The sequence below is a fragment of the Cyprinus carpio genome, chromosome B16 (assembly GCF_018340385.1).
Source record: "Cyprinus carpio isolate SPL01 chromosome B16, ASM1834038v1, whole genome shotgun sequence".
NCBI classification, from domain to species: Eukaryota; Metazoa; Chordata; class Actinopteri; order Cypriniformes; family Cyprinidae; genus Cyprinus; species Cyprinus carpio.
Window position 1 is genome coordinate 29,035,467 of NC_056612.1, and position 12,867 is coordinate 29,048,333.

General features: G+C 33.9%; 1 protein-coding gene across 1 annotated transcript in view; it reads right to left on the reverse strand.

Moving 5' to 3' along the window:
- Positions 1–12,867, reverse strand: part of LOC109106292 (cyclin-dependent kinase 14-like) — a 434,688-nt gene that overhangs the window by 126,595 nt on the left and 295,226 nt on the right. Inside the window, exon 9 of the mRNA XM_042740300.1 lies at positions 260–434. Within this exon, the coding sequence (XP_042596234.1) occupies positions 260–434 (175 nt within the window). The remainder of the gene's footprint in view (positions 1–259; positions 435–12,867) is intronic.

Here is a 12,867-nt window from a genome sequence, read left to right on the forward strand (position 1 = left end):
ACATGTACATTTAAATGTACTTCATTTTATAAACAAATTTATATTAATAATGTATATTAAGTTGCTAAAAAAATAATTTAAATACTTAATTTTAAAAAATACATATTTTGTAATAATATTAGTTTAAATATTTATTAACAATTATTTATAATTATTTATCAGTATTATTTATTAAAATATCCGTCAGAGTTACTTTTAAACAAACTATTCATGTTTAATTTAAATTGGTAAACATATATAATAAAGAAGTGTTTATTCTATGAATACTCGTGAATGAGAGCCGGTGTGGTTAGATCTGAGGTGTTCTCACCGAAGTCGGCCAGTTTGAGTTCTCCGGTGTCGCTGATGAGCAGGTTCTGTGGTTTCAGGTCTCGGTGAAGGATGTAGCGCTGATGGATGTAAGACAAACCCCTCAGTAACTGGAATAGGAAGAGCTGCGGAAACACAGAATCAGTGTAAGAATCACCTGCCAATCCATTTATCATTAAAACACAAATCAAGCAGTCGAGCTCAATAAGATCCAGTCAATGTGATATTTATTCCTATCTTCCTCACATAAAGCAGTCGCAGTGTATATACAGTACAGGTCAAAAAAAAAATTTGGAAAAACATTACATTTACTTTTAATGTTTTTTGAAAGAAGTATTATACTTTAAATTATCATTTATTTCTGTGATGCAAAGCTGATTTTTAGGATCATTATCACACGATCCTTTAGAAATCATTCTAATATGATGATTCATTATCAAAGTTGGAAACAGTTCTGCTGCTTAATATTTTTTCAGAACATGTGATACTTTTTTAGGATACTTTGATGAATAAAAAGTAAAAAAAAAAAAAAAAAAAGAAGCTATGTTTTTTAAAATATAAATATTTTGTAATAACAATATTCACTACTGGTCAGTAATTTGGGGTCAGTAATTTTTTTTTCTTTCTTTTTTTTAATAAAATCAATACTTTTATTCAGCAAAGATGTGTTAAATTGATAAAAAGTGATAGTAAAGAAAATATATTAGAATATATATTATTAGAATTTTTTATTTTTTAAAGTTTGAATAAATGCAGTTCTTTTTAACCTTTATTCATCAAAATATTAGACAGCAGAACTGTTTCCAACACTCATAATAAATCATAATATTAGAATGATTTCTAAATGATCATGTGATAGACTGGATGTTACATGTGACACTGAAGGCTGAGTAATGATGCTGAAAATTCAGCTTTGCATCACAGGAATACTTTATTTTTATGATCATGTGACAAATAGAAAACTATTTTTTAAGTTGTAATAATATTTCACAATATTACTGTTTTTTCTGTATTTCTGATCAAATAAATGCAGGCTTGATGAGCAGAAGAGACTTCTTTCAAAAACATTAAAAATACTAATGTTTCCAAACTTTTGACCTGTACTGTATATATAGAGAGAGAGAAAGAGACCTGGAGTAAACCTCAGGACTGAGATGAAGAGGAAGCTAAAGAGAGATAAGAGGACAAAAGCAGGGTCAGCTGAACGCTGAGATGAAAGAAGACTGATATCCGTCTGGATTATGGACAGAATTACAGAGACTGAAGAAAGAGCAGCGCCTGCAGAAACACAGACACACTTTCCTGGAGCTTCAGGGTTTAGTCTTCAGTTCTGCTGCGTCTGACGATTAAGATGCTTGTGGACGAGAATCCTAATAAAAGCTCATGCCTTCACTACAGCCTTGAAATAACGATCCGGTCTCGAGGCCGGGTGGGATTTCATTATAAAAGCGTAGATGCTGTGATGAGAATTAATACTACAAACCGTCCGAGGATCCAGCATTAAAACAGACAATTCATTCTGGGGAAACATTAATGACTACATCACTGTGAGAACGAGCGTAATTTATCATATGTACAGCCATATCTTCATATCTGACTAATGATCCGTCTTAAGACTTCATCAATAATTCCACAAATGATGTTATATTAACATATGAGCTCATATTGGTGTTTGACTGTGAGCCTCAGCTGTCTCTAGTACAGTCTATAATACTACTGTACAGTTAAATAAAATATTTATTATTAATACAATAATAAAATAATATTGTACAGTAAAACTAATACTAATAATACTAACAATAAATTATTGTAAAATCCTACAATAATTACCATAGTAACATGTACAGTAAAACAAATAAGAATAATAAATTATTGTAAAAATCCTACATAATAAAATTTTATTAACTGTACAGTTAAAACAAACTTAATAAGAATAATAATAAATTATTTAAAAAATTCTACAATAAAAATATTATTGTACAGTAAAAAACATTATGTATTATTATTATTGTATTAAATAATAACATGTAAACAAATTACTATAATGACATTATTATCGTACAATAAAATCAAAAAAAATCTAACAAATGCTGCTGCTGCTTATATATTTTTATTACATTATAAAAATAAACAAATTACTACAATGAAAATATTTTGTCAAACAAAAAAACACAAGTTTTTTTTTTTATTTATGTAATAATATAATAATGTAATAATACTATAATAAAAATACTTTCATAAAACATGTTAATATTTTATTATTGTTGTTGTTGTTGCTGTTGTTGTTAACGTTTTAATTTTATTAAATTATAAAAATTTTACAAATAACTATCATAAAAATACTATTCTGTGTATAAAACTGTATTTAATAATAATTAATAACAATAATAATAATATTATAATAAATTATTATTATTATTATTTTGCAGAACAATAGCAAAATTACAATATTGATGGAAGTCTTAATTTCTTTGTTTTCAAATATTATTTTGACTACTTTTTGAGCACTTCATCAACCGCCCAAAACTCAGAAACTCCCGACAGCACACATTCTCCTTATTAAACTGCTAGACTTAAATACAAGCCGTCTGTCTGTTACAGAACAAAAGACCGAAAAAATGAATCAGTTTCTCGCTGACTGGTGGTGACCTGTATTCTATTCTTATTTTGCAATACCGTACCGATTATCTGTACACTTTATAGGACTACAGTGGACACAAAGAGGAATTGAGTGTTTGAGTTTCACGGTGAGTGTTGGATGAAGCAGGCTGGCTGCTGAAATGTGAGCCGAGAGTCTCCACATCTGCTGGAGACTCAGAGCGACTGGTTTAGAGGAGCGCAGTGGTTTTTAATGTGCTGTATCAATGGACCATCAGCTCCACACCTGCTCTCCTGACATACAGCATCATGAGTATTATGAGTCCAGCTCCTCACTTCCAAGGGAAGATCTCACAGCGATTCTCATCTAAAGCCCTGCATCTCTGCGATTACAGCAAGACTTTCTAATACTGTAAAACTGCGGTCAGTCACAAACATGAAATCCCAGATCCCTCATACTGCATTCAGGGTCTCGGGAGGAGATTACTAACATTTCTAAAATAAGTGATAATTTTTTAGTAAGGGAACGCAAAATTGCAAAAGTGCTTTAAGACGTTTAAAATAGTGCATCATTTACTTTATTGCATTTTGGTCAGATTTTTTTTATATTTCAAGGAATATAACAAATATAAACAGTGACATGTTTCATGTCCGGGTCATTTGTGAGCCGGGTATTGTATGGAGTATATTTGTGTGTTAGCACAAAATATTGCGTTTAAATTATTCTATTAAGTTATATTAGTGTCAAAACACTAGCATTTTCTCATATCTCACACAATATACTATATATATAAACAAGAATTATCATACACATATGACAAACCATTGCGGCATGAAAGAACTGATCACTTTTTCCATCTAAAGTGAAAAGTTTATGCAAGTAAAATGAACGCATTTAGTGTCCACAAAAATGTTTTCAGAGTAAGTTATGTATGTTATGTTTTTACATTTGTTAGAATAATATTTAGGTTTCATAAATTTGGACTGTTTCTGAGCAATCATGAGTTACAAATTCTAAGGAATTCCTTTTCTTTTTCTATGAATGATTATTTATTCATAGAAATGTCAAAAACCACACACAAATATATACATATACCTGTATTTATGCACTATGAATATATATATATGATATATATGATATATATATAATATATCTATCATATTTATATATATATATAAACACACACATATGTGACCCTGGAGCACAAAATCCACCTTGAGTGTCATTTTTCGCATAATTGAGATGTTATGCCATCATTATGAGAGCGTGAATAAATATCTCTCCCATGGGTATGGTTTGTAGCGAGGACAATATTTGTCTGAGACAACTATTTGAAAATTCTGGAATCTGAAGGTGCCAAAAAATCGAAATTATTGAGAAAAATCCTCTTTATAAGTGCTGTTTTTCAAATGAAGTTCTTAGCAATGCCTATTACTAATCAAAATTAAGTTTGATATATTTCCAGTAGACATTACTAAAATCTTCATGGAACATGATCTTTACTTCATATCCTAATGATTTTTTGGCATAAAAGGGATAAATCGATAGATTTTGACCCATACAATGTATTGTTGGCTATTGCTACAAATATAACTCCCAGAGACTTTTAAAGACTGCTTTTGTGGTTTTATTATAATTTAAATTAATACAAAAAGGTGTAAATGCAGAAGTAATAACATTGAACACAATCTTGAATTATTCAGTCATTAATGAGAGGTTGCGGATCAGATTACTAATACGGTTTTAGTTGGAAAAATATTAAGTTTATGACTGTTTTTACTGATTAATAAATGATTCGGAACCAAACGAACCCGCAATGCAAAGGCTATATACTCCAGATTCTGACGCATTATGAGGGGCTATAGAATCCCACAGCATCTGAAAACACAACAACAGCAGGTTTTAGCGAGCCTCTTACGCAGCGCCAATTAAAAACCTCCAATTAGATCTAAAATTACTTAAAGGATGCATTGAAAAACATGACGCAACATGTCTTGTTGGTTGTGTTGTTGAGTGTGTGTTTGAGGTATTGTTTGCGTTATTTGTACTTGCTCAGACTGATGGACCATTAGTGCAACTGCACAACAACTTATATCACTGACTCTGTCTCCAAATGTAAGGCTTTGTTTGTTTCTTCAGATGGTTTAAGGGTTGATCGTCTCAACAACTGTGATCAGATTCAGAAAAAATGGTATCGTTGCATCGCTAGAAATAAATTAGTTAATTTAGCATTTTAGTTAAATTATAATTTAAGCGTGTTATGATCTGGTGTTGTTTCTGGAGAGAGAGCAGTATTTGCGCAGAAGGTCTGGTTTGGACGGCCGCCCAGAACGGGGTCCTGTCTCTCCGCTGCTTGACCAGTAATTACATTAGCCGCTAGCGCCCTGCGCGCTGTCTTTCACATGCTAATCCCACCCAACCTGCGGCCGAGGGTCTAAGGCTTTTATCAACGTGGATCTGAGAGAATGAATCAGCTCCAGCTAATGGGGGCCAAATTAAATGCCAGCCCTTGTGTGGAGCGTTTGTTCGTGACTGCGGCAGCTAATCTCCTCTTAGCGTCCACTTTGGCTCTGATGAGTTGATGCTTGAGGAGGCGGCGAGTCTGTCGTTAATAGACGAGCGCTCCAGAAATCATTAAGACACTAAGAACGAGCTCTTGTGTTAAAAACAGAACACGAGTGAACAGAAGATGCATTATTAAGATGCATTAACTACTGCTCAGCTCATAATTAACTTAATCAATACATTAAAGATGCTTATCCTGCCTCCAAACTGCAAAAAAAAAATCATATCTGCATATGTCTAGGTTGTTTGAAATTTGAGATCTATGCATACATTTATACACAAGCTTTTCCATTAGATGCATGGTTTGTTAGGAGGACGTGTAATGTCGTTTTTCTGTAATGTCAGCAGATTCATCCGATGTGGTTTCTTGTTTTATGTTTATTGCAAAGCAACTAGTTGAACCATTGCTCCAGTCCAATCTCAATCAACGCAGTACTATGCACACAAATAGAAGACACACGTTATGATCAATCTAAACCAGTAGAGACCGACTCAGCTTGCCTGGCTACCTGCATGAGAAATAAGTCCATATAATGGCGCTCAAAACGATTCATGTGTCAGCTCACTGTCCTCATAAACCCTGCCCATTCCAGGAGGGATCCTGCTCAGAAGTGTTCATCTAAAGGTTGTGAAAGCTCTGATTGGATTTCTCCGTACTGTGGGATTTGGGAGATGATGTGACAAAGAACCCAAGCTATCACACAGGTCGAAGCGGGATCCCAGCATACATCTGGATTGTCCATTGTAACGTCATGATGTCTCCTCACTGTGAACAGTTGAAGTCTCAAGTAGAGAGGCAGCGAATGGGTGAATAATACATTTATTTTTATGTAAATCACAGTGACAAAAGCTATGAGTTGGCATAAGCACTTTCTGCTCGCTGCCTCTTCCCACTCCATCACACGGAACAACCAACTCGCTGCTCTTCCTACTGCGACTGCTATTGCTACCAGACAGTTGACGTTTTATAATTGATGTCAGAGTGAGCCATGGTATAAGCAAAAAGAGCCTATAAAATAAACTGTGTTTGCCATTTCTGTCACGTACATCCAGGTAAACACACTACTTACTTTTTCATCTGCCATTATCGTTCCACGTAGTTTACATAGAAGTTTGTTGTCATGAAAACAACCAGAATCGTGCCAGTACAGGCCCGGAGATGTTCTTCTTATGGAGAATTATGTCTTCTCGCACCAAACTTATATCCCGTGTTGCCACCCTATAGGTCCCTGGTATCGATTCGATCGGAACGCCTATGATTGATTTCCAAAATTTTCACGCTGGGATAAAAAGCATCTTGCAAAATATATAAAATGTCAACCGTGGTATTTCATTATCATAAAAGCATAAATTAACCACTATTTAAACAAAAAATACAAACCGATTCCAAAAATTGTGAACACGTACAAATTGTGAATAAAACAGAATGCATGATGTGAAGTTTCAAATTTCAATATTTTCTTTCAATACACATAATGACAGTATCAAATGTTATGATAAACTGAAAAATGTATCGATGTTAAGGGAAAAATACGTTGATTTTAATCTTCATGGCATCAACATCTCTAAAAAGTTGGACCAGGCCATGTTTACACTGTGTGGCATCCCCTCCTTTTTCGATAACAGTCTGTCAAACGTCGGGACTGGGGACACTGCTCAAGTTTAGGAATAGGTAATGTTGTCCCCATTCTTGTCTAAACGGCCCCCCCCTTGCTCAACTTTGGTTCCTCAAAAGGTTCTCTTTGCACTCATTCCTCGTTATGATGCGCCCATGTTTTCTCTGGTGAAAGATCTGACTGCGTCTGGCCATTTCGTACCCGATTCCTTCATTCTACGCAGCCCTGATGTGTGTGATTGATGCAGTATGTGGTCCTGGCATTGTCAAAAGTGTTGGAAAATGCAAGGTTCCCTCCAGCGAAAGCGACACGTTCTGGATGGGAGAATCTGTTTGTTCTCAGAACTTGATATAACCTTTCAGCATTGATGGTTCCTTTCGCAGATGTGTAAGCTGCCCATGCCACACGCACTTCCTTCACTCCCCTCGCCATCAAGGATGCAGGTAATGCATTCCATTGTTTAAATGAGCCTTGGCCCCAGAAAACACCTGCCGCTTCGGCCTCAGTTGTTAGATCTGCTTCTCTGTTTTGACCTATAGAGTTTAGCGGCCACGGCAACGGCGAATTTGGCACGGGTAGGATTTTGTGCTTCACCGACATATGTTTTCTGGAAGTATTCCTAGATACCCATGAGTGATTTCCATTACAGTATCATACTGTTATGTGATCTGGCCGGTCTATGAGGTCCGAAGACACGTGCACCCAGTATGGTTTTCGGCCTTGACCCTGACGTCACCGATGGATATGTTTCAGAAATTCTCGAATCTGTGAGATGAGCTTTATGCAACTGTCAGATGATAGTAACTTCAAACTTACTTGCAATTGGTTTTTTTCTGAGAAACTCCTCTTTCTCTGATAAGTAGTCCACTATTTTTCGCCCGCATTTCGGGGGGGAATTGGTGATTCCTCCGGCGATCTTGACTTCTCTTGAGAGCACACGCTGACTAATTTCTTAAGCTCTTTTTCTATCCTAATCATGATGTGTGGGTGCACTGACCTAAATAGGCTGCCAAATTGGTCCCTCCAGCTGTTCCTTATAATGGTACATTTACCTTTTTCCCGGTCTTCCTCTCTCCCGCTCCCCCCTAGATTTTTTTCCTTTTTTCTTTGGAGTTCTCTGTCCCCACTTTTTGTAATGTGTAGCCTCTCATGAAATCCAAAATGAGCGCCATATTGGCAGACATTCAAACCAAGTTTATTCTCACGTTCACAGTTTGATATGGATCTATACTTCTACTGTGAATAAACTAGTAATTTATGAATTTTGTAAATTTTTCCATTCCTTTCTTTATCCTCTACAAATTTTTTACTTTTGATATTTGGAATCGGGTGTGTTAATAAAAGATATAGAACAGTCGTCTCGAGTTACCTTATTACTTATTTGTTAATAATACATTTGTTTATAATTAATTGCTTCTAATTAAATCAGTTACAATCAAACAATACATTTATTATTGAATGGACATATTCTTTTTACAAATAACTACTATTTCTATGTCATTATTACTTTATGTATTATAATAACCAAACATAAATTGTTTTTGTAAATATTCATAATAAAGAAATATGTTGTTAATATTATCTATAAAAATTGTTGTTAAAACAACACTGTTCTGAACCACCAGCATAATCAAACAGAATTGGTAAATTGTATAATTATTATTTTTCAGAGGAACAGATGACTATAAATGATATTTCCATAAAACAAGTCACACTGGGTCAAAATTGCATTGTTGGGAGAGGAAAACAAACAGATTTTCATCAGCATATAAGACATGCTTTACTATTAAATTCAGAAATAATGTAAAATACCAATCAATAAAACATTATAAACACTATAACGATGTATTCTAGCTTCCTAAATTCACAACAAATTCCAGATCTGTGGCTTTGAACATGTTTTGCATGCTTGATGTTTACTGCATTATAAAAGACGCTTTCCGAATATGTCACAGCACATTTCAAAGATAAAACACATTTATACTCAGGAAAATCTGCTACTGTGGTTTATAAAGTGCCTCTGCAGATTAAACATCCCACAAACCTCGGCTGTAATCATATGTCTGTTCTTCTGCTCACTTCTTCCTTTCAGATCTCAAGAAAACACTTCTTATCAAGCGAGTTTGTGGTCCTCCTGCTTAAATTAAACACCGGACACGGAGCAGCGAGTTTCTTCATTACAGACGTACACAGACCTCAGGAAGCACTTGACTCCTCGAGAGCCCACCGTCCTGACAGACAAACCTCACACGACTCCTGCTCTCCTTCTGACCAACAACGCTGTTCAGACGGAATCTAAGAGGCTTGACGGTCTTAAGCCCCAAAAGAGAAGAAATACTTTCATGTAGTTCAAAATACAGAACATAAACTACCGTGGAACGACCGGCTTCACTAGTCGCTCAACACGGTAGCGTATGCTGGACAAGAAATTGACACTGATTGAGATTGATGACTGCAACATGACCTTAGAGGAAATAAATCTAGAAAATATCTAAATTGCTGAAAATCAAAAAACACGTGAAATAGCACAAGCCAGCAACAGTTGGTTTTTACATTTTCCAGGATAAAAATAGTATATGGATAGACAAATGTATATGTGATAAAATAAAATTCAATAAATGGAAAAAGAATAAATAGAATAAAATAATAATAAAATACATTAAACATAATATATTAAAATCAAATTAAAATGATAAAACGAGTACAATAGAAATCCAATTAAAATAAAAAAGAATAACTATCATAAAATCAAAAGAATACCATTAAATTAAAATGATTAAAATAGAATAGCAATAAAATATAATAACAAAGTAGAAACAAATAGAATAAAATTACATAAAATTAAATTGAATAAAACTAAAATGCAAATGAAAAACATAAAATAAATAAAAAAAAAATTTTAAAACATACAATAAAGTAGAATAAAGTAAATTTAAAAAGACTAAAACAGAATACCATCAATAGAATAAATTACATAAATTTTAAATTGAATAAAATAAATTAAATTAAAATAAATAAAAAGTATCTTATGATATTAGCTGAATTCTAAAATAAATCAAAATAAGATATATTTTTCCAGAATATCACATAGATTGTATAAGCAAATGTTTCATTTATATTACATTCACAAATGAAAAACCTGTTGCATAAAGCTTAGCCCAGTCAGATTCGAATTGCCTTGCTTGTTTTCGTGCCCCTCAATATGCCATACAGATGCCTTCAATACGAGTTTTTGGCATTCCTCTGTGTAAAACATGCATTGAGATGAAATTCCCTCACAAGCAGACCAGGCCGGTGCTCCTCACTCACCCTGACGTTGCTCCCGGATGCGAGGACCGCCGGGAATTGTTGTGCTGCAACACCATGTAATGACACGAGATCCTGTGTGCCCATGCACGACAGAGATATGAGAAGAGTAGACGACTGAGAGAGAGGAAAGAGGTGACGTGCGACACTGACTCAGTAGTTAGCCTAACAAGCCAGAAAAAACACACTTTGACCGCGCAGAAGAAGTGGCTTCAGAATACAATATTCTTTAATTAGATATAAAGTACATACTGGTCACTCAATTAGTCAATCACAACAAATTTCAAAACTCTCTCAGCTTAACATCATATAAAACCCAAAATATGAAATGCCTTACAACAAATGTTACATATATACTGAAGTAAGTCCAACTATATTTGCCTAGGAGAAGGGTCACGGATTCAGAGCCAGATTACATGGGGAATAAAATGACTTGCACGAAAGATGGTAGACATCATTATTTTATATTTTACACAGAAACCGGTAGCTCTATTAGTATGATCTTTCGACCTTTAGCAATCCTTGCAATTGGCTGATGGAATCTAAAAAAAAATAAAAATAATCCGTTTTAATTTATTTTATGATCAAATAATTATTTTACTAATAAAAGGTTTATTTGTTAAAATCAAATAAGTTTATTAATTACATAGTAACAATAATATATTTATATATTGCCCATCTAATTGGTTTTTCATTATTAAGTTATTTCATTATTAAAGCGTGTTAATACACGGTGTATTGCCTTTCAGATTATTAATAGTAACATTTATTATTTGTATGTATAGATTAATAATGATAAATAATAAAAAGTGCCTTTGTAAATATAGATTTAAGATTTTTCAGGATTTATTAATTTCATTAGAAACTTTATTTATAAGCTTGGTAATACCAACCCTGTTGTATTGCTTTCAAAATCTAAAGATAAACAATTTAATTATTTGTATTATTATTAAAAAAAATAATAATGAAAATAATTGGTTTTAAATATATATATTGCATATTTTTCATTATTTATTATTAATCATTATTAACACGTATTGATAAAAAAAATATTGTATTGCAATTTTAACAAATTCATATGATTTCGCAATTATTAATAGTAATAAAAAGAATAATAGTTTGTTAAGATATATTTATTATTTATTATCATACTTAATTTAACTTTATACGACATTGTTATTTAATAAAATGTTTAACACAATACATTTAATTGCCATTTTTAATTAAATGAAATAATATACTAGTTTTAGAATATATCTTGTTACAATTACTAAAGTATTTAATGATAATTATTTACTTTAATTAGAAATAAAACTTTTAATATTCCTTTCAATAAATGAATGGCACTACATTTAATAACATTACTTATACTTTGAGGCCATCTTGGCATGCATTTACATTACTCACTGCACCAGTGCCCATTATGGGAATTTCTACAGCGCACAACATAATGTGGATCAGCCTCGCACTTGTCACTTTTCCTGATCTGTTCAAAACGGCAATCATTTACAATGTAGTGCTTGTCTCTTTTTCTACCAGTGATTGTGGTGTATGACGTGTAGTGCGCGCGACGTTTTGTGGGAAGTAGAGACATTAACCCACCAAGTGCTCCTTGCTTCGCGTTCGTGATTCTGGTTTCGCAAAACACCGCGAGCATAAAACCTGTTTTTTCTATTCCATGCAATAATGCAACTGCGCCTGTCCTTCTGTCGTCAATCTTTAAAATTAATCACTCGACCACAGCCTAAAAGGGCGGGAGAGTGTCATCGCACGCTCGAGAAAGCAGAACTGGAAGATTCCAATACCTCAGGGCTAGCGAGTCCTGGAGATCAGCTGAGCGATATAAACGCATCTCAAACAATGAGAAGCGGAAAACAACTCCTAGCGCATCTGAGAGTAGAGTTCACAGAAGATATCGTGGATTTAAACAGTGTTCTAAATGGAGACGTTGTGATTTTACTCAACCACAGTACTCGAAGACCCACGCGTCTAGGGTCCGTTCCTTGAGTGTGAATGATGTCCTCTGCGAAAGCAGCACGATGTATGGCGCGTGCTTTCAGGCACTTTCAGCCCCCAGAGACGCCATGTCACACAAACACAAACGCTTACATTTAACACACCAATGACTCGTATTAAGAGCTGGAGTTGTGCCTAATACTGAAGTGCAGAGGGCCCAGGATCTTCATTCATCTCGTCAGACAGCTAGTTCCTGGATTCATATAATTAAAGACCTATAATTTGGCCTGATAGAGGCTTTTCACGACGCCTAGTAAACAGAAAGCCTGCTCTGCTACGATGTCAATATATATAGAACAATGCACCGCCAATCCTTGAGCAGAACTATTGTTTGTTATCCAGGCTTTTTATTAGTACTTTATCTTTGTATTTATTTATCTATTATTTATTCATTATTTTTTATGTTAGAATTCTTATTAGCTAATTTAATATATTATAAAAAATAAATAAGTCAAC